A 22,289-nucleotide genomic window follows, 5' to 3' on the forward strand; every position below is an offset into this window, starting at 1 on the left:
TCTGGATCTGAGGGGACTTAGAAACCTTTCCAAAGTAGCCCTTGGCCTTCTGGCACTTCCCTCCTATCTGTCACAGGACAGGCCATATCATGCCTTGTACCACCCTTATGTGTGCATGTCTTATCTGGTCCTGGATCAGCTGTGAGCTCCTGCAAAGCACAGACTACCTCGTTTGCCCTTGTGGCCCTGAAAGCCTTTCGCACATCGTCTGACACTGAGCGAGGGCACAGGGAGTGAGGGCACGGGTAGTGTGAGCTGGCTGGCTGGAGAGCTGCTTGAGTGGCTGTTCCGGTGGCTGCGAGCAGGTCCTGCAGAACGTTGGAGCTTGCCCTTCCCCCCACCTCAGAAGCCAGTTTCAGCCGATCAATAATCACATAGCAGTGGGTCACTACTGTGGCCCCAAAGGGGACAAAGCATGAGTCACACTATTATCAGAGGAATGAGGGAAGGCAGAAACATCTCTCCTTGTGCAAGGGTCAGAGCCATCAGTTTGGGGCATAAACCCAATGGCCCTCACTCGCCCCTTGGTTGTGGCTAATCTAAATTACTTTATGATGGAAGGCAATGGGGTGAGCTGAAAGCTGTTCAACTTGGACTCAGACACAGGGAGATTTCTAAGAAACTATCTAGAGAGAGGCTTTTCTTGCTGTCCCAGCCAAAGAGAACAGTTGCTCTTTCTCGGCTCTGCCCTGGTTTTTCTAGTTGAGGATGAAATTCTCACATCCTCCATAGAATCTCCACGGATTAAAAGTCCAAAGGAGGGCATCCCAGGGCAGCCTCATCCTAAGACGAAGGGAAGCTCTGTGCCCTCTTGCCCTCCAAGGCCTTTATATGCCAGCTGCAGATAGAGACAGGGGGGCTGCAGGACTCTGAAAAGCAGAAGGCACTCTTACACCATCCCAGGCAACATCCTAGACCCACACCACTATGGGAAGGCTTGCCAAGCTTAGAGTCAGACTCCGACACTCTTTGGCTTTGGGGAATTGACTCACCTCTCTGGGCCTCCATTTTGTTTCCTATAAAAACACCTGCTTCATTTCGGGTATTTGGAGAATGCAAGGAAATGGTGAATCTGTAAAGTGCTTTGGCTGCCAGCCAGTGACTCCTCAGAGCCCACTCAGCATAACACGGTCAGCAAGGCAAACCCATCTTCCAGCCCCTAGGGGCCCCCAGTCAAGTGGGCTGGGGGCTCCTGGTGCCAGACCAGAAACATGACCCCTTTTCACCTTCTGCCCAGAGAGCTCCTTCTCTCCACACTTAACTCCTGCCTGTCTCCATTCTCTCTAAATGGGCTTGGGTGCTGGGGTCTTAGCCTCTTCACCAAAGAAGGTCTACTTGGAGGGTGCAAGGTCATGCCTGTCATATCAGGCTCCTGTGTGCCGAGGCCCACTTGGTCCAGGGGCCCTGGGTAAGCTGAATCTTGTGGGGGGCCGGGGGGGCATCATTGTCAGTGTTGTCACAGTTAACATCTTTATGACTTAGGCTTTGTTAATTCCCCATGAGATTCAAACACAGCCTCCCAAACTCTCACTCCTCTGGAGTTAGGGAAATTAGAACTGAGGTGTTGTGTCTCTTTCAAATGGCGTGACTTCACTGGCCATGGGGTGCTATCCTCCGGCAGCCTGCAGACCCCTGGCGGGCTCACTCAATTAGTGGGTCAGCAGAGTCCTATCTGGAGAGGCTAGAGTCTGGGGCCCCAACACCAACAATGTGGCCCTGGGGGAAAATTCTCTTTATTCATGTGGGCTTTGGTTTCCCCATCTGTCGAATGGAGACTATCAGGTCTCCTTCACCTTCCTCAGAGTGCTGGTTCAGAGAATGAAAGGAATAAACACACAGCCATTTAGTAAATAACTTTGATGAAAGAATTGTGAAGAGGGAAGAAAAGGTTAAGGTTCCCTGGGAAAGGTGGAGGGGGTGGTGGTAGTATCCTACTTTCATAATGTCTCCAGTAAAGTCTAGAATGTTTTACCCACCTGGTGGGAAGAAACGCCAATTTCTGCCTTCCCTTCCCCCTGGCCCCATTCTCTCTGTCATGCCTGCCCTGGCTGGGCCCCTTTCAATTAATAAAACAGTAACAGAATGACTCAATCAATAAGTGTTTATTGATTACCTACTATGTGCCCAGCACTCTTATAGCTAGTCTGGGAGATACAAAGAGGTCTCGGGGATGGTCCCTACCCTCAAGAGTTTACAATGTCCTTGTGAAATCAGATACACACAAAAAGATAACTACCCATCAAAAATTGTGAACAATAAGCATCAGAGAAGCAAGAGTTATATACACGGAGGAATAGAGGAAGGAGCGTAGGAGAGAAATGGAGTGGTGAGAGGAGACTCGGTGTAGGAGGTGGTGCTGAGCAAGTTCTCCAGACAGCAGGAGGACTTGACTAAGAGGACAGGCCCTTCCAGTTTGGGAGAAGAGCTCAGTCATAAGTAAGAAGGTGGAGAGGTGGAAGGCATGTCAGAGACCACCAATGACCCTCTTCCGCTGGCACTGAGGTGTGGGAAGGTGGCCCGGAGTTTGTCAGAAGCCAGGCATGCTGAGGCTGCTGAGAGAAGAGGCCTTTGGTCCATCTGTGACCCACACCTCCACTCCCATCCCAGGGGAAATAGAGCTCTTCCACACTTCGGAGCTAGATGCCTTCTAGCAACTCTGAAATGCCTGGCAAAGGATGACGGAGAGCATCTGATGGGTGACGGCGGCAGGTGGAGGGGCTCCCTGGTGCTGTTGTCTTTCAGAGGCTCCGTAGTGCTCTGCGGGGTGGGGGGGAACCCCTGGCAACTGAGCCCAAAGTTCTTATTCTTTCTTGGGTGGCCTCAAGGAGTGGTCTCTTCCTCAGTCCCCCAAGTCTCCTGTGCTGCCCCCCACCCAGCCAAGAGCCATGTCTAAAAGTGCTAGTTTCCCCTTCCTAAGGGAACCACCGTGGGGGACCCATAGCCCTGCTTCAGCAGGGGACCAGGGCAGAGAGAGGCAGGGGCTTTGGTGAAAGTTGGGGTTGCAGCTTCTGAGGCAATGGAATTCCTCGTTGGAATCAGAGTCTGCTACTGCCCTGAGCTTTCCAACCTATCTTCTTCCTTTGTGCTTTCCTCTAGAGGGAAGAGGGGTGCTAGATCCCCCAAACCCGCAGCGGGAAGGAATTCTGGGAAATGCCCTGGGCAACGGTTTGGGTCTTTTTTTAATTCTCTTTGGTCCTCAACTGCCTTCCTTCCTTCCCTCTCGTCCTGCCTCTGTCTTCCCTCAGTACCATGGGATGGTCCATGCACAAACCGGTCTGAACCCTGTGGAGTCATAACAACAATGGGATGGAGGCTCTGGGCTCCATTACTGACCAGTTTCTTTGGAGAGAAGCTTGGGAAGTTGGTGAGAGCCGGGCCCACAAAAGCCACCACTCCCCGCCCCCAGCCCCAACCCTAGCTCCCCCAGCAATGAGCTAAGAACCAGCCTGAGCCAGAGGGGAGGGTCTTTGATCACAGAGAGGGTTAGTCAGTGGGATGTAATTAGTGGGTTTGGCAGATGGATTCCCAGGTAAACCAAAGGGCGGAGGGAAGCCTCTGTGGCCTGGCCTAGGCTGCAGGGTGGAGTTTGGAGTAGAGGGTTGGGGACTCAGAGCCGGGGGTGGGGGATGGGGGGTGGGGGGGTTGGTGGGAGGGCCGTGGGCAAGGTGAAGGGAACAGAAAGGCTGGCTTGGCAAGCAATCTTGACAATCGAACCTGCATGCTGTTGCACCAGTTCTCATTTCTGCCTTCACTTGATCCAGTGGGCAAAGTCAATCTAGCCTCAGCAGCACCTTCTGACATGATACAGTGCCAATGTCCCTCACCTGTGGCCCCAGGGGTGGTGGTTTGGGAGGTGCTGTTCACTGGTTTTCACAGACTCGGCCACCAACCGCCCCCCTAGCTCTGGCCCCTGGTTCTTCACACATACCCTGTCAGGCTGTAGGAGTTAAACTCGCTCTTGGCTTTGGGCGGTTGACCCGGCCTTGGAGAGCCTCTAGTTGCAAGGGGCTGGGCCTGGTAGGAGTCATAGTAGTCGGAGCGATTTCCCTGGAGTGGGCAGGAAAAGCAGAGGATGATGCCAGCTACCAGGGAGAACAAGGAGGAAATAATGCCCAGGTAGAGAGCTTCTCCGATCTCGAACTTCATGCTATCGGGTACCAGCGGGGAGTAGAAGTCCCGCAGGATCCCGTGAAGGTTCCAGGCAACGGGGATGAAGCCCAGGAGGCCTCCAATGATGAAGAAGACTCCACCCACCACCGCCAGTCTGTCTTTGGCTCGGGAGTCCTGGCAGAAGACAGTGCATCTCATGCCCACCACAGAGACAATGCAGGCCAACGAAGAGATCGCACTGGATGTCACCATCATGGCCTGGGCAGCCTGGATGTCAGCAGGCAGGCCTAGGAGGGTGCTGTAGATGTCACACTGGGTTATGCCTGTGCTGTGTGTGGCGCACTCCATCCAGAGGCCCTTGGAGAAGCCGACCGCCGTCACGATGCTGGTACCAACGTAGGAGCTTGTTCGCCAGCTGGGAAGCAGCATGGCCACCAGGGTGCCCAACAGCCCCAGGAGGCCTAGGATGTAGCCTACAAGTTGGAGGCCGAGAGAGGCCATGGCGGACCTCCCAGCAGAAGTGTCTTCAGGGCTTGTTCCTTTGCCTTCCGGGCTGCAGCTCTTGTTCCTTGGATTCTGGCCCCTAATCCCTCATTTCAGAGTGTCTCTGCCAAGCTGATTTCTCTCCTCCTTACAAGTGTCTGTGGGTGGCCACAAGCAGGCTCAAGAAGGCATCTAGAAGACCTAAAAAAAAAAAATCCATAAACCAGATTAAATATTGACCAGAAGCTTATGAGAAACCAGAAAATGCTGGATGCCTTTTGACCTTTGTTATCTTTAGAAATAACACATGAGAAAGGAAAAAAAAAAACTTTGAAAGTAGAGCCAAAATGTCATCGCCTCCTGCGTAGGCACATACCCTTAGGTTGGCAACCAGACAAAGCCAGGGGCCAGACGGGTGGCTCCTTTCCGAGAAGGTAGTGGTGGCAGTGGCGGTCGTGCCGGTCACGTTGGCTCCAGGTCAGGCTCCTAGTTGGCATGGTTCTGTCTCCAGAGGCTGCTGTCTAACACATTGCCCAGCAACAGGGACATGGGGCCCCTCAATTGCAGACTAAGGCCAAACTCCAGGAGCCTGGGCCAGGAGGAATGGGTCCCAGGACATAGCTTTGGACTCCAGGCTATCAGAGGCCTCTCTCAAACCTCCAGGGGCCTAGAGAGCAGTGGTCTAGCCCTAGGTTGTTCTTCCCAAGGTGAAAAATCTACTCCAGGGCAGGTTAAGGTCAGCAGAAAAGACTTCCATCCCCCTCGGAGAGTTCAGGTCCGCCCAGTCCTGCCCAGATTCCCTCCGCAAGCCAGCCTAAGGCCTCCTCCTGCATGTACACCACACTCCAATATTTCCTGTCTGCTCTCTTAGTGGTTGACCCTACCAGTCCCAGCCTCTGAGATAATGGGGAAGGATTGGAGAGCAAAGGATGTGCCAAGGCCCGGGGGCCCCCTGAAATTCTTTAGGCTCTCTCCTAGCAGAGAGTCTAGAATGGAGACAGGAAAGGGAAGCTGTTCTACAATGGAAACCTTTGTAAGAGGAAGGCATCTGAGCAGATCCTTTAGAATCTCAGAGCTGTGTAGGATTTTGCGGTGTTCAAGGAGCACCCCCCCACACACACACACACACTCTTGCCAAGGCTCACCATCTTTTAAATGTTGAGTATTCCTCAGGAGTCCATTCTTTCCTCAGCCAACATTCTGTCCCTGAGCAAATACGCTGCATGACTTAATCTTAAGTGGACCTAACCCACCCCCATGACTTAATCTCCAACCCATCCACTGACACTTCCAAATCTGAATTTCCATCATAGATCTTCCTCCTGAGCTTCAAGACTGCCAGAGCAATCACCTATGTAAAATATCCACTTTGGGGTGCCCGGTTGGCTCAGTTGGTGAAGTGTCTAACTCTTGACTTCAGCTCAGGTCATGATCTTGGGGTTATGAGATTGAGTCCCATGTCGGGGTCTGGGCTCAATGGGGAGTATGCTTGAGATTTTCTCTCTCCCTCTCCCTGAGGCCCACCCCACCTCAAATAAATAAATAAATCTTTAATTCCAGGTCCACCTGGAAATGCCATAGGCACCTCAAATTTGACACGTTCAAAAGAGAACTCTTCACCTCTCCTAATGCACACTTTCCCAAACAGTTCTTCCCTGAGTCCCCTATGATCACTGAAAGATAACTCTACCCATTCCCTTGCACCAGACCAAAAGCCCGAGAGTGATTCTTGACACCTCTTTCATGCTGATTCCTCACCTTCCATGGTCAATATCTCACCAACTCCACCTCTTGTATACACCTCAAATCCATGGCACCCTTCTCCCCATTCCTACTTCTACTTGCCCGGGTCAGTGCTTCACCATCCCCTCTTCCCCAGACTGTAGCAGTGACTTCCTAACTGGTCTCATTTCCAGTCTAGTCTCTTACAATTCATTCTGCACGTCGTTGTCAAGGTGATCTTTCAACACATTAATCTGATCAAGTGTCTACAGAAAACATTCCAGTGGCTCCTCATTGGCTAAAGGATAAAGTCCAAACTTGTTTGTGCTCTATGACCTCTCAAGCTTCATCTCTTGCCATTGTCCTCCTCATATTCTTGCTGAACTAACTTATTCTCAGTTCCTCAATCATGTCATCTTGTCTTTTGCTTCCAAATCTGAGTGGAGGCTGTTCCTTCTGTGCAGGATGCCCAGCATTCTCCCTCGGTTTACTGCCTTCTCTCTGTTTAGGGTTCAACTCTTATGTCTCTTCCTCTGGCTTGGGTCAAATGCCCGTCCTCCATGTTCTTGCAGCATTCTGTGTTTCCTTAACCCCATCGTGGTAGTACAGTAGTAATAAAACTAATAATAATAATAATAATAATTAATAATAATAATAATAATAATTATATAGTGTTTCCGATGTGACCATTATAAGTACTCTATACGTGTCAACTAAATTGTCATGATGTTTTGTGGTAGGTGCTGAGGGTAGGTGTTTCCTATTTAAACCCTTATACTTCTGGGGCACCTGGGTGGCTCAGTGGCTGAGTGTCTGCCTTTGACTCACGTGATCCCAGGGTCCTGGGATCGAGTCCCACATCAAACTTCTCACAGGGAGTCTGCTTCTCCCTCTGCCTATGTCTTTGCCTCTCTCTTTGTGTCTCTCATGAATAAATAAATAAATAATCTTTAAAAGAAAAAATAAAGTTTAGAGAAGGAACTGAAGGAAGGAGGGAAATGAAGAGGGAGAGAGACAGAAAGGGAGAAGAGAGAGAGAGAGAAAGCATAGACACAGAGAAAGAGAGCCAGAGAGAGAGAAAGAGAGAAAAAGAGTTTCCTATTTTCTGTATAGGCATTTGCTGAATGTCTTGTCTCTTTCAATTCTAAACCAGTTGAGGGAGGAAATATATTAAACTGATTAATTATTCAATATTTTAAACTTAGATTAAACTTCTGTTGTGCCTCTGCAGAATCAGGCACAGAGCTGCCAGTCAATACTCTTTATTGCTGATGGACACAACAAGGCCAATGTTGATGCAGAGCAGAGCTGAGTAGGAGCCAACACGCGTCTGATGGGATGGGGAGGGAAATCTAGTTTGAAATCTCAGCTCTGGTGCTCACCAGCAGTGACAATGCACAGGTCCTTTCCATGCATTGGTCTTCTTACCACTAAGCTGCTACAATTCTACCCTATCTTGATCATGACTGTGCCTTTCAATGGCACCTTCAGTGCTGCTTGCAAATCCTTCTACTTTTCCCTGGTGAGCATCTCCTGGTGACTTTTTTTTTTTTTTACCTCCCTACCCGACGTCCTCCCTGTGAGACTACTACCTTATCCTCATCATTTTCTTACAATTGAGGTTCCTGAAAGAGCCATTTTATGTTGATGTCTCTACTTCTTTCCCATCCCACCCACTGCTCAAGCCTCTGCAGTCTGGTTTCTGCCATTAGCCCTTCCCTAACACTAAGGTTGCCCACAGTTTTCTTGTCCCCAGATCTGTCATCTCACTTTGTCCCTCTCCTTCATAAAAGTGTATTCACCTTTGTTTTCTGTGATACCACTCCTGGTTTTCCCTGCCCCTCAAAATGATGCTTCTAAGTCCTCTTTTTTTAAAGATTTTATTTATTCATGAGAGACACAGAGAGAGAGAGAGAGAGAGAGAGAGAGGCAGAGACAAAGGCAGGCTCCCGTGGGGAGCCTGATGTGGGACTCGATCCCAGGACCCTAGGATCACGCCCTGAGCCGAAGGCAGACACTCAACCACCAAGCCACTCAGGCATCCCCTAATCTTCTTTATAAGTTTTTCTTCTTGTGCCCTCAGTATAAATCTTAATATTCCCTGCAGAGTCTCATCTGGAGTTTTAGACTTCTCTTCTCATCCCTCACATTCTCTAGGGGTGGTTTCATCAATCTGTCTCTATGCTAAATGATTCCTGAATCCGTATCTCTGGGACAGATCTCTCCCATGAACTCAAGATTTGTATAATTAACAGCATTTGGAATGACCCCATCTGAATATTTTCATGGCATCTCAAACTCAACATTTGCAAAGCTAAAATCATCTGCTGTCTTCCCTATCTTCAAACAATTCTGCACACCATGTTCCCTATCTCACTAGGGCCATCCTTCATCCAGCAACTCAAGCCAAGCATCCTTGATTCCTCCCCTCTTCTTGACATGTAACCAATTATAAAGTCCCATCAGATTTACCTTTAAAATATGTTCTGAATGCATCCACTTCTATCTCCACTATGTAAACTTCAGTTTGAAATTAGAAATCTCATGGGCACCTCAGACTGGTCTAATTCCACTTCTGCAATCAATTATCCATCCAGTAGCCAACGATCTTTCTAAAATAGAAATCTAATCCTACACTCCACTCCACCACTTCGCCATGCTTTAAAAACTTCAGGCCCTCTTAATTGCTTTCAAGACAAAGTTGGAACTCTCTAGCATGGGGAAACCAGGAAGGCCCTCCATTGTCTGGCTCCTGGTTTTCTTTCCAGCCTCATTTCCCACCAGTAACCTCCAACCTCATGCTTTATGCTCACCCACACACATGTGCATGGCCACACATACACACACATAATCTAGCCACAAAAGTGTGTACTTCCCTGAATTTGCCTTTCTCTCTGTCTCTAAGACCTTGAGTATGCTATTCTACCATCCAAATTTTGCTTGGATAATTGTTGGTCATTATTCAGGACTATCCTTCCCTTGAAACCTTCCTTGGACTCCCTCTTCTAAACCAAGGTTGTGTTACATACTTTTCCTTTTTATTTCCTATCTATATATGGGTTTCCAGTGAGTGTCGGTGAGCTACCTTGAGGTTTTTAGAGAGCAGACCCGCTGCCTCCCAGAAGAGTAGCTCCTGCTCCAGGCTTGTTGGGATGCTGACATGAGAGCCCAGCTTGGATTTCCCATGAGAGTTGGTAGTGTCTTCAAGAGGAGACCTTCTCCCCAGAGTCAGTCCTGGTGCATAAGTAGGAAAAGGAGTTTGGGGAGGGCAGAATTTTAAAAATGCCATCACGAAGGCTTGGAGTCTCAGGAGTCTGTCTTGGCATGGCTGGGAAGGAAGTAGAACTAGTTGTTGGAACTTATTCAATTGGGAGAAATGGCCCAAAGGAGGTCATCTTTCAGGCAGGGTCAGGAAAGCAGGGGTAGACAAGATAGGGGGCAGTTAGGTAGTGTGCCAGGCTAGATTCTGTTTTTGTTAGTGTTATGAGCAGTAGATGGCTCAAAGAAAGAGTCCTGACCTGAGAATCAAAAGACTGACTTCTAGTCTCAGGTCTCCCTGGAACCTGTTAAGGAAGTCCCCTAAATTCGCCAGGCTCCAGTTTCTCATCTCCAAGGTTTCAAGTCTCAATTAAGGAAATGGGGACAGGAAGCCACGGTGACAAATATAGAAGACTGAACAGCTGTTATTAGAAGCAGGCAGCTTTAAAGGACACCCCTGTCAATTCAGAGGTCCTCCTAGAAATCAGACCCTGGCTGCTTCGGAGGAACAGAAAACTCTAGGCCTTGACAGCTGAATTTGTCTTCTGGGCATGAGACCAACACACTCCATGGCCCAAGGGCTGGTCGAGAAGGCTTCATTTAGGATCCTTACCTAATCTTCCTTAGGGGAGGGATTGGAACTGCAGGAGAGGATTAGGAGGGTCAAACCTGGCAGCAGCTCCTGAATTAACGCCTTCTTGCCTGGATCCTTGCCCTGCCTTTTCCGAGTTCTCGCCCCAAGTCTTGTGCATGGCACCCCTTCTTTGGGGTCTCGTAAAACTGAACAGGGTAAGATAGGTGAGGCTTCTCAGGCTCAAGGAAGGAGCTGATGTGGTGTCCTGGGGAGTGATGGAGGCCACCATAGCCCTCTTCTGCCAGTTGGCCTTGTTTCTCCAACCCCCAATCGGACAGCTCCTCACAGGAATCCAAGACACCTGCTCTCCTCTCTGCACCTAATCAGCAGCTGCTTAGGGCTCTAGTAAGTGGCAAAGCCATTCCTCTGAAGCCCTGCTTTCTGGTAAGTGTATCCTCAGAGCAGTTCCCTCAGGGAACAACAACTGGATTGAGGGATGTTCTAATTGCTTTAAAAAGAAGTTCATTTCTGCCCTGATCATCAAAGCAAAACATTCTCACTTTACACTGCTACAAAACACAGAAAGGCCGACTCTAGAACACAGACATCATCCACCATCTCTCTAGCTCTAAGCACGGCTCATGTTCTGTTTCCAGCTCTGTTTTCAAAGAGGACACTTGAAGAGAATAAAGCCTCAGTCCAAAGAGGAAGTTTCTATTTGTATGGAGATAGAATTGGCACATCACACTGCATTAATTTCAGGTGCACAGCATAATGATTTGACATATAACCGCATTTCAAAGTGACCATGACGGTAAGTTCAGTCCACCTCCACCACCTTACATAGCTACAGATTTGTTTTCCTTTGGTGAGAACTTTTAGGATCTACTGTCTCTGAGCAATCTTCGGATAGCACAGCACTGGTAGCTTCAGTCACCATGCTGCACATGATATACCCAGGATTTCTTAACCTTGTAGCTGGGAGTTGGCACTCTCTGACCCCCCCTTCACCCATTTTACTCCTATCCACACCCCCACCTCTGACAACCACCAGTCTGTTCTCTGTATCTAGGAACTTAGGTTTGTTTCAGATTGCACATATAGCTGAGCTCATACCATATTTGGTTTCTCTCCCTGACTTATCTCACTGAGCACAGGACCCTCCATTTTATGGAAAATGTCAGGATGTCCTTTTATGGAAAGCAGGAAGTTCTGACAGACTCACAGACCAGTGGGGGAAGGGTTATTTTAGAGGTTAAGGGGGAGACTTCCCAACTTCACTCAGAAACCCACCTTCTGTTGATTCCCTGAGGTTTCAGGGTGGAAGAAGACACTGAAGCTGGCTGGGAGAGGGTCCCCCTCCCGGTCCTCCTTTGGCCCCTCCAGTTCACCACATGGGGGGCAGTAAACTGTACCTCGCCCCCCCAACCTTGTATCTCAGTCCTCAAAAGCTCCATTCAGAAATTATCTGCTTTGGAGAGCGCTTCCTCTGGCCCTTGTAGTTTCAAACACTGGAAACTTTGTGGTCGCCTTGAGGAAACAAACACTACCAACCCAGGTGCCACCTGAACATTTCCTCCCATGCCCTTCCCTCAGAAACCCAAGGTGGCCCAGCACGGCTACACCATGGGCTAAACGGGTAACAACTAGGAAACAAGAGCCCACAGGTGAGTTTAAAAAGCAGCAAATAAAGCAGAATTGAGGCACTTACGAAGGAGTCCTTTTGCAGAGTCTTGGAGGAGCTGTATGGCTCTGGAGTGGGAGGGAAGTTTCCCGAGGGAGGGGCGCGTAAGGTTCAAGGGGCTCCAGGCTGAGGTGATAAAGGATTTCTAATTGTTAGCCGCAGCTTTGCAAAATCCATCCACAAATCTCAGCCTTGGGTCAGAGACTTATTACAGATCAGAATTAAACCCCTGGAGTCCGTGGAACATTGAGGTGCTTAAAAAAAGTTTAGTGAGCTTTTTCCTGTCAAAAACTCCAGCTGGGCTTTTGTGTGGTGACCTCTGCAAGACCAGGGGAGGCCTTGTGTGGGGGAGAGGGGTTTGGCCCAAGGAGGAGGAATTTGGAACATTCCAGCTTCAGGGGTAGAGAGAAGAGGGGGCCCATTAGGTGTCCCTGGCTGTGGGCCCTGAGGCCCAGCAGGGAGTAAGCCTCATAAACACGGCCCTGGTGAGCTAGTGCCCAAGTAGTCTTGCACTGCCTGCAGCCCCATGGGCTCTTCCATTCAGCTTCCTTCTCCACCAAGCTCCTGGACCTACCCCACCCCAGAGGTTCACCCCAAAGTGCAAAGGCCAGTATGCGGTACTCTAGTTCAGACTCTGGTGGGTTCCAGAGAGCAGTTCCCGACAAGGTGAGGCCAAAGCAGCTGTGCTTACCATGGGCCTCCCCTTTGTCGCATACACAGCAGTACCACACCCCAGTGCCATTTGGGTCCCTCAAAACTTTTGTGACATGGAGAGCAGTGATGGGGTTGCCTCTCCAGATGGAGCAAGAGAAAGCTTTTCTGTTTTTTGCTGTTTTCTTTTCTTTTTGAGATTTTGTTTATTTATTCATGAGAAACACAGAGGAGAGAGAGAGAGATATAGTCAGAGGGAGAAGCAGGCTCCCTGCAGGGAGTCTAATGTGGGACTCGATCCCGGGACTCCAGGATCACGACCTGAGCCGAAGGCAGATGCTTAACCACTGAGCCACTCAGGCGTCCCTGCTTTCCTGATTAGAAACATACTAATGTTTACTACATACATACTAATGTTACTGCCAAAAATTCAGAAAATAAAATATAAGGGAGAAACTAGAGGTCCTCATAATACTACCGGCAAGGGATATCCTGCTAATCATTTTAACATTTTGATGTGCCATAGAAGATGTGAATAGAAATATTTTTACCCAGTTGAGTCGCATTTTACCCTACAGTTCCGTAACCTTCTATCATTTCTAAACAATGCAATGATATGATACGGCCTTATTCCCATGTCAAGTAAAGATTCGCTGCATTATATTCTGTGGTATGGAAATATAATTTATTAAACCATTCACTAGTAGGCCTTTTTGTAATTTCCATGTTTTCCCTGTAACCTAACATCTTTGCACAGAATACGGAATGCTTTAGGCTACTAGATCATATTACAAAGGTAGGGCAGCCATTACTATGTGCAGATGAGAAAGTCTAGGCCCAATGAGATGAAATGAATAGGTCACCCAGCATTCCAAGTTGAGCAGTAATAATTAGACCTGGAATCTAGGTCCCTAGATGTCTGGTTCAGTAAATTTTCCAGTACACTACACTGACTGTCTCCCAAGGATTCCTACGGAAAAATAATGAGGCTTGTGGTCACCGTTCGTTGAACACTTGCTGGGTGTCAGGAACTCTGCTGAGAGTCCTCATATACATTGCCTCACTGAGCTACTGCAGAGCCGAGCCAGGCCTGGGCACCAGATCCCAGCAACCCTGGCCCTCGGCTCTTAATCATTACTCTGTACTCCATTTTTGAAGTCATATCAAGACAAACAGATTTGTGGCCTGATGTGAATTCAGTGAAGCAAATCAGAAATCATCCTCTTTCTCAAGGTGGTCCAGAGCTATAGTGCAAAGTGCAAGTAGGGTACTGCTCCTGAGCAGGGGTCTCTCCAGGGAGCTACCCCTTGGCAGGCTGCAACAGGCTAAAAGGGCATCCATGCCTGAGCTCAGGCCTGGGGAGTTTGGGGAGCATGAAAGCAAGCAAACCCAAAGGGCTGGGAGGGATAGCAGGCTAATCTTCTAACCAGCTGTGTGACCTGGGGCAAGTCTTCACATCTTCTTTCACCATGCTTCGCCCGCTTAATTCCCAAGGCTGGACTAATGCATAGGAAAGCATTCTGGCAAGAGCGACATGTGAGTTGAGTGCAAAATAGAATTTGTAGTAGAGGGGCGCCTTATCAGCTCAGGGTGACTCTGTGCAATTGAGGGTAGGAAAAGGCAGAATCTCAGTGTCAGGTGCCAGGGCGGATGAGGGCATTGTGTTGGCAGGATGTGGTTACCAGCCTGGCAATCATTCAAGGAAGGACTATGTTTTAATGCTGTGTTTCCTACAGGTCAGCACTGTCAGATCCTGGTGGAATCCTGCCAGAGAATATGACTCCTTGGGGTTGAGTCTGTGAGGCTCCTTAGTGACCAGCTAAGACCCCTACTGAGATCCAGCAAGCCTAAGTGGGTGGAAGGAAGGAAAAGGTCCTGAAAAAAAGAGAGTGAAAAGTAGCAGTCTGGGAAAAGCAGTATGTGCTCAAAGAGAGGAGTGAGCTGTGACATAATACATTTGGGGAATATAAATAATAGTGAAAGGGAATATAAGGGAAGGGAGAAGAAATGTGTGGGAAATATCAGAAAGGGAGACAGAACATAAAGACTGCTAACTCTGGGAAACGAACTAGGGGTGGTAGAAGGGGAGGAGGGCGGGGGGTGGGAGTGAATGGGTGACGGGCACTGGGGGTTATTCTGTATGTTAGTAAATTGAACACCAATAAAAAATAAATAAAAAAAAATACAGGGAGGAAAATGAGAGTCTGAGAAGAGGTGGGTCAGGAAAGAGAGTAGAATGAGAGGCAGGAGATGGGTCTTTGAGGAACAAAATCTAAGAGAGGTCTGTATAATGCAAGGTCTTGAGGGAGAGGGAGGAGATGGTGCTACAAGGAGTCGAGTCTAGAAGGAGAAATAAGAGATTCTAGGGGCACAGGGGGCGGGGATGAGAAGATTATGGGAGAAGGAGGTAGGACCTCAGGCAGAGAGAGGATTTGAGACATTCCATCCCTTTCATTCCACCAAACCAGGAAATTCTTATCAAGGTCACAAACGACACCCCTCCACCCCACCCCATGTCACCGAATCCAATGGGCGCTTTTCAATCCCTCACTTCCTTTACCTCTACACAGCATTCAATGCCCCAGATCACTCTGCCTTTGCTTCTCTTGGCCTCTGTGATGCAACCCTCCCCTGATGTTCCTCCTATCTCTCTGGCTTCTTTATCAACTCCTCCTACTCTGGTAGATTCTGAGAAAGCTGTGTTCCTCAGGAGCCTGACCTAGTTCTCCCTCCCTTCTCACTCTGCATTCCCACTCTCAGAGATCCCATTTATCTCTCATGTACTCAGAGGACTTTCAAATCCCTATTTCCTTTGAAATCCAGACCCTGTATACTGACATCTCCGTTAGGATAACTGAAAAGCATCTCAAACTCAACAGCTCCAAAATTGTACCCTTGATTCCCTTTGAGTTAAAAGCAATTCACCCCCAGTCTTCTTCATTTGACAAAGCCAGCTGTTTAAGCCAGGAACCTCAGAGTGATACTTAATTTCACCATTTTTTCTCTGGCCCTCCCTAACCCATCTCAACTGATCTGCAAATCCTTTCAATTCTACCTCCAATATATGACTCTTTTATCCATCTACCCGTTTCCCATGTAAAAATGATGCTTCCATTACATTACCATCATCTCTCAAAATTTGTGGTCTCAGGAGGATTTTACTCCCTTAAAAATTATTAATTAGGAATCAACTCAATGTCCTTCAACTAGTAAATGGATAAACTGTGGCTCATCTGTATAAATGGAATACTATGCAGCACAAAAAGGATTGTGTTATGGATATAGGCAGCTACATGGATGAAGCTCGAATGTACAATGTTGAAAGAAGCCAGATTCAAAAGGTTGTTTATAGTGATTCCATTTATTTATTTATTTATTTATTTATTTATTTATTTATTTATTTATTTATTTTTGTATGATTCCATTTATATGACATTCGTGAAATGACAAAACCAGATTAGTGGTTGCCAGAGGTTAGTGATGGGGGAAGGGGTTGACCACAATGCTGTGGCATAGGGAATTCTTTGGATATTGGAAGCATTACAGAATGGTTGTATGACTTTATGCGTTCATCAAAATCCATAGCAGCGCACACCCAAAGGCATACATTTTATGTGTCCTTCCACATTCTGTCACACAGAATATTAAAATGACATGCATGTATATCTAAAAAGAAACAAATAAAAGGTATTAGCTTTAAAAAATCATTGAAAACTCCAAAGAGCTTTCTTTTTTATTGGTTATATATAATGATATTTAACATATTAGAAATTTAAACTGATAAATTTTATTTTTTAATTTTATTTATTTGAGAGAGAGAGAGCACAACTGGGGGAAGGAGCAGAGGGAGAAGGAGAAGCAGGCTCCCCTCAATGAGCAGGGAGCCCAACATGGGGCTGGATCCCAGGACCCCAAGATCATGACCTGAGCCAAAGGCAGACACTTAAATGATGGAGCCACCCAGGTACCCCAAAACTGATAAAATTTAAAACTATTTACTATAATATAGTTGACCCACAACGTTAGAGGCGTACAATAAAGTGATTCAACTTCTATATACATTATCCTGTGCTCACCACAAGCAGAGCTACCATCTGTCACCACACAACACTATTACAATATCATTGACTATATTCCCTATGTTGTGCGTTTTATTCCCATGACTTATCCATTCCATAACTGGAAGCCTGTACCTCCCACTCCCCTTCACCCACTCTGCCCATCCCTCACCCCCTTCCATTTGGCCATCATTTTGTTCTCTGCATTTATTGGTCTTTTTCTGCTTTTTTGTTTGTTTTGTTTTTTAAAAAAGATTTTATTTTTAAGTAATCTCTACACCTAACATGGGACTTGAACTTACACCTTGAGATCAAGAGTCTTGTGCTCTACTGATAGCCAACCAGGTGCCCCTTTATTTGTTTTATTTTATTTTGTTATATTTCATATACAAGTGAAATTATAGGGTGTTGGTCTTTCTTTGTCTGAATTATTTCATTTAGCATAATACCCTCTGTCACAAATGGCAAGACTTCATCCTTTTTGTGGCTGAATATATATATACATATATATATACGTATATATATACATATATATATGTATATATATACACACACGCATTACAGCTTATTTATCCATTTATTTATGGATGGACACTTGGGCTGCTTCCATATCTTGGCTATTATAAATAATGCTGCAACAAATAGAGGTATGCATATATCTTTTTGAATTAGTGCTTTTGTTTTCTTTGTGTAAAACTATTTATCTTTAATTTTTTAATTTTTTTAAAGATTTTATTTTTAAGTAGTCTCTATACCTAGAGACTAGAAGTCACAACCCTGAGATCAAGAGTTGTGGTCTCTACTGACTGAGCAAGCCAAGCACCCCAAAACTATTTATTTTTTCATTTAAAACAATAAACACATTGCATGTTAAAGTAGGTAACATATATTTATGAAAAATAACTATTTTCCAAATCAAAAAAATCAGCAAGAAAAGTAGCATCGTATTACATTTTTTCAAATCTGTTGTGTATCTGACTCAATAAAAAAGCAGCTGGATTCTCATATATGCTCTTGCATTTAGTCTGTTGCAATGTGTTTTGTGGTTAAAATAGATGAAGAAAATCTAACCTCATGAAGATGTGTCAGTAGAGACGGGCATTGTTTAAATAGATTTTTAGGCAGAATTCTAAGAATAACTCCCATATGACACTCACCTGTGTATAAATTTCCTCTCCTTTGAGAGTAGGTGTTTACAATGTTATCACTTCCATGGTCATGTTAGTGATCTGGCAAAGAGAAATGATCCAGGTGGGCCTAATATAATCATGTGAGTCTTCCAAGGAGAGTGCCAGCAAGGAATGGGGACCTCAGACCTACAACCTGAAGGAACTGGATTTTTCTAGCATTCTCAGTGAGCCTGGAAGCAAACCTTTTCCCCAGACCCTCCAGATAAGGGCCAGCTCAGCCGACAAGACAACTTGACCTCAGTCTTGTGAGACCCCAAGCAGAGACCTCAGGTGAGCCCAACCTGGTCTTCTGACCTACAGAACTGTGAAATAATAAGTAGCTGCTATATTAAGTTTGTGGTAATTTTTTATGAGTGCAATAGAAAACTAATACCTTGTGGATGTTCTTCTTTGGTACTACACCTAAACTTCACAGGTTGTAGTTTCCTATTGCTTATTTGTGATGTTAACTCTGAAATTGTATCCATGAACTTTTTGTACTCTGTTACATTAAAATCCACTGGTCTATCTTGCACTTTGAATGGATCTATTATCTATGCATAATTTGGTAACATTATGCATTAGTCATTTGGAAAATAGTGGCCTATCCAGTTATATAGATCTTCCAATTGTTGACTCATTTTATGATTATACAATATAAAAAACTGCATTCATTAATATCACTACTAATCTTATCAGAAATGTTTTTAGGTTATTGAGAAACTCTCAAGCTCACAGCAGCAGATAAAGCTTTCCAAAATTATGGTTTTCACTTGAAAGCTTAAATGTTATCAAGGACAACAAACTATCAGTTGTTTTCCTTGAGACGACAGAATCACTTTATTCATTTTCAGCATAACACTGGCCCAAGTCTGCATAACTGTAGTTTGTCTGTTAATCGTTCTTTCAAGTTAAAAAAAAAAAAGAATGTTCTATGAGAAACTGGCTAGTTTAGCTTGCAATCATGCAAGTGCTTTTCCTCATGACACTCATCATAACTCACTATGCAGTGGAAGTGTTTTATACTCCGTTCCTATTTTGTCACACAGGCTATTTGAAAAGACATGTACTCAAAGCGTTGAAATTTAATAAAGATTAATTATCTTTACTGTTTCACCAAAACATTTTTAAGTGAGGGCACCTGGATGGCTCAGTTGGTTAAGTGTCTGCCTTCAGCTCAGGTCATGATCCCAGGGTCCTGGGATTGAGCCTGGCGTAGGGCTCCCTGCTCAGTGGGGAGTCTGCTTCTACCTCCATTCCTACCCCTGCTTGTGATCTCTCTCAAATAAAAAAAAATTAAGAAAAAGACATTTTTAAGTGAAACTGGCATTTCATCTACCAGAATACACCATGAATATTAGTTTGGCACCATCACCTTGATCTGTGCTAAGGTGCCAGCATTTTTACCCACTATAGCTTTTGCCCCTTCAGGGCAAATGTCAACACCGTGAAATGGCAAATAACATCTTAGTATTATCATGAAAGTAGTTTTGTCTGAATCCCGTGAATGAATCTTGGGGCTTCCAGTGATCTTTGGGTCACACTGTTAGGGCTGCTGGTCTAGGACAGAGCTGGAAGGGGAGGTAAAAGGGAGGGTAGAGAAGAAACGATATTTTTTAAAAAGATTTTATTTATTTATGAGAGAGAGAAGGGGGTGGAGAAGGGGCAGTGGAAGAGGAAGAAGCAGACTTCCCACCTGAGCAAGGAGCCCAACACTGGGATCGATCCCAGGATCACAACATGAGCCGAAGGCAGATGCTCAACCACTGAGCCAGCCAGGAGCTCCTGGAGACTTTAGTCAGGCTTAGAAACATCCTGTCAATAGGGGAGGCAGCTGAGAATAAAATGGAGCAAAGACTTTTTAGAGAACATCTGCTCTGCCCCTTCTACTCCTGACCTGCCATACTCCTGGGCTGTCTCAACCAAGTCAAAAGGTACCCGCTAAAACGCCCCCATCCTGGGATTTTGGAGGCTCTGTATTGAAGGCCAAAATATTAACAGAGAATCTCCTCCTGGCCCCTGTATGCCTGTCGTGGTTATTTGCTACCCGACAGTAGAATCCCAAGGCTCTGCTAGACTGAATTTGTTACTCTCAGACCGGCTCCTCTGGCATCAAATGACATTGTATTCCCATGGAATGAGCACCTGCTGTGGACCAAGTCCTCTAGAAGGGAGGAGGAATGGCAAAGCCCCTTCCCTGATCACTTCAATAGGGAGGCTCCTGTCACATCTGAAAATGGAGCTCAGGTGAAAAGCCTGTGAATATTGGCATATTTTGGAGGCCTCTGGGACCTAGAAAGGAGAGGTCGATTTTGAGTCATGGGGGAGGATCACATGCAGGCCCCGTGTAGCAACCAGGCCCACTGGATGTGAGAGGGAATGCTGGATGGAGGTGGAGGCGAGGCTGAAAATACAGGGAAATCCATGAATAGACATATGCCTGCCATATGCCACCAGTCACGGTTTGCTGGTGCTGGGTAGCAGCAGGATGAAAGCTGTGTTGTATGAAGCCAAATCTGGCCAGGTGTGCAAAGTGGGACAAAAGAATCAGCATCTCTTTACCTACAGCATCTCATTTCATCCTCACCTCCAGCACTACTCTTTCCACCCCCAGGACACTGAGGCTCAGAGAAATTGGTTAATTTACCCAAGGGCACCTTGGACAGTAAACTAGCGAGGAGGGATTCCAACTCCAGCCTATTTCCAAAGCCTAAGCTCTGCCTAACCACGGTGGTGGAGCAGGGGGGTAGGGGGGAGAAAGGAATCATCATAATAGTGCTAACAGGCAACATATGTCAAGGACTAAGTACGCATCCAACTGAAAAACCCATAAATTCTCTCATTCAACCTTCACTGCAACCCTGCGAGGCAGGGACCCTTATGTCATTTCACATATGGGGACCCTGGGAAATGGGAGGTCAAGTTGTTTGCCTTGGGTCACAGCTGAGTGCTGGAGCTGGGACACACCCGAGTGTATCGGCGTCTAGAGCCCAAACTTTACCACATAAAGATCCGCCGCAGATACACAGATGCTAGATGATGGGGACCTGAGCTAGAGTGGTGACCCAAGCCCCCTATAACAGTGGCTGGTGAGGGCTGAGTGAAGAACCTTCAAGAAGGAAGCGCTGAGGGTAGGTCCAGCTGCACCCAGTTTTTGTAGTTGGGAGGTGGAGCCACTGACCAATCCGCCCACCTGCAGATCACCGGTGATGGGGGCGGGGGACTTTTGCTCAGGTTGTGACACCAGTTGCTCACTTCCACTGGCCCCCTTCTGCTATCTGCCCAACTCCACAGCAGCACACGAGGTGGTAGGGGGGTGGTGCAACTGCCACAGGAATGACACCCTCCACACAACTGTGTTCTACAACCTCCTGGAGGGTTGAAAGCAAGCACACCTGCACTCCCATCTCTGTTCTGCCACTCGTTAGCTATTTGGGAAGTCACTTCATCTGTCTGTGCCTCAGTTTCCTACTCATCTCTAAAGGGGGCCAACAGGGACGCCTGGGTGGCTCAGTGGTTGAGCATCTGCCTTCGGCTCAGGTCGTGATCCCAGGGTCCTGGGATCAAGTCCCACATCAGGCTCCCCACAAGGAGTCTGCTTCTCCCTCTGCCTATGTCTCTGATTAATTAATTAATTAAAGGGAGCGAACAACAGTGCCTACCTCATAGGATCTTCGTAAGGTATAAATACAGTAATAAGGAAATTCAGTGCTTAGCACAGCGCCCAACACATCGTGAGTGCTCACTAAATGCTACTGATTTCTGTAGTGCTGGTGGCTGTTCTTATTAGCTTGGCAGGACCCACCTCCCAGGAAGATCCTGTCACTAGTTACCCAGGTCTGTCCTCACTGAGGCGCCATCAGCAGGCCTCCGGGGGACCAAAGAGAAAAGAGAAGTGAATGTACTCCTGAGAATTCCCATCTTCCAGGGGCTTCTGGCCAGCCTGGGAAAGAGGCTGTATTAGTGCAGAGGGGAGCAGAGGGGCAGGCAAGGCTGGACAGGAGAGCCAGGGATGGGGCTGGATGGGCTGGAGGGCAGGGTGGACGGCAGGGGCCTGACTGGGAGTGACCTTCCCAGGGGCACTCTCCCTCCCACCCCTCCTAGGAGCTTCCTCTGAGCTTCAGCTCTGTTTTTCTAGGCCCCCCACAGTCCAAATGAGGAGCAAATGGGGAGCTGCGAGGGGGCTCTGCCAAAAGATCCCTGTACCACATGGCCCACCTGGCCTGGCTCCGATGGCAGGCCAAGAGGCAGAAGGGTACAGGAGGAGGGCCGACCAGGCAGCAAGCTGTTCTCCAGAGGGGAACCCCCCAACCCCCGCTGTCCCAGGAACCCAAGGGGCTGGGTCCAGGACTTGGCACATTTGGGACATTTGGACTTGAGGGCAGAGGTCCCAGGCACCATTTGCTCTTTTTGCTTTGGGGACAGGCTGGGGTCGGGGAAGAGAACCTTGCCCTGTTTTCCTCTGTCAGGGCAGACCCTGCTTGCCTCTTGCCTCCACCTGGCCCCCACACTGGTCTTTTAGGCTTCCTGCCCACCCCACCCCACCCCTGACCCCAGGGGCCCTGGCTCAGGAGGCAGAG

General features: G+C 47.3%; 1 protein-coding gene across 2 annotated transcripts in view; it reads right to left on the reverse strand.

Annotated features, from left to right (window-relative positions):
• Positions 1-2,083: 2,083 nt before the first annotated feature.
• Positions 2,084-22,289, reverse strand: part of CLDN2 (claudin 2) — a 29,673-nt gene continuing 9,467 nt past the window's right edge. The window contains exons 1-2 of one of the 2 annotated variants that reach the window (XM_077890179.1): positions 11,859-12,010; positions 2,084-4,794 (exon numbers count right to left, since the gene is read on the reverse strand). In XM_077890179.1, coding sequence (XP_077746305.1) covers positions 3,919-4,611 — 693 coding nt within the window. In that variant the 5' untranslated portion in view covers positions 4,612-4,794; positions 11,859-12,010 and the 3' untranslated portion in view covers positions 2,084-3,918. Of the gene's footprint in view, positions 4,795-11,858; positions 12,011-22,289 lie in introns of those variants that run through there. The other variant, XM_077890180.1, reaches the window with a different exon arrangement.

The sequence above is a fragment of the Canis aureus genome, chromosome X (assembly GCF_053574225.1).
Source record: "Canis aureus isolate CA01 chromosome X, VMU_Caureus_v.1.0, whole genome shotgun sequence".
In the NCBI taxonomy this organism is placed as follows: Eukaryota; Metazoa; Chordata; class Mammalia; order Carnivora; family Canidae; genus Canis; species Canis aureus.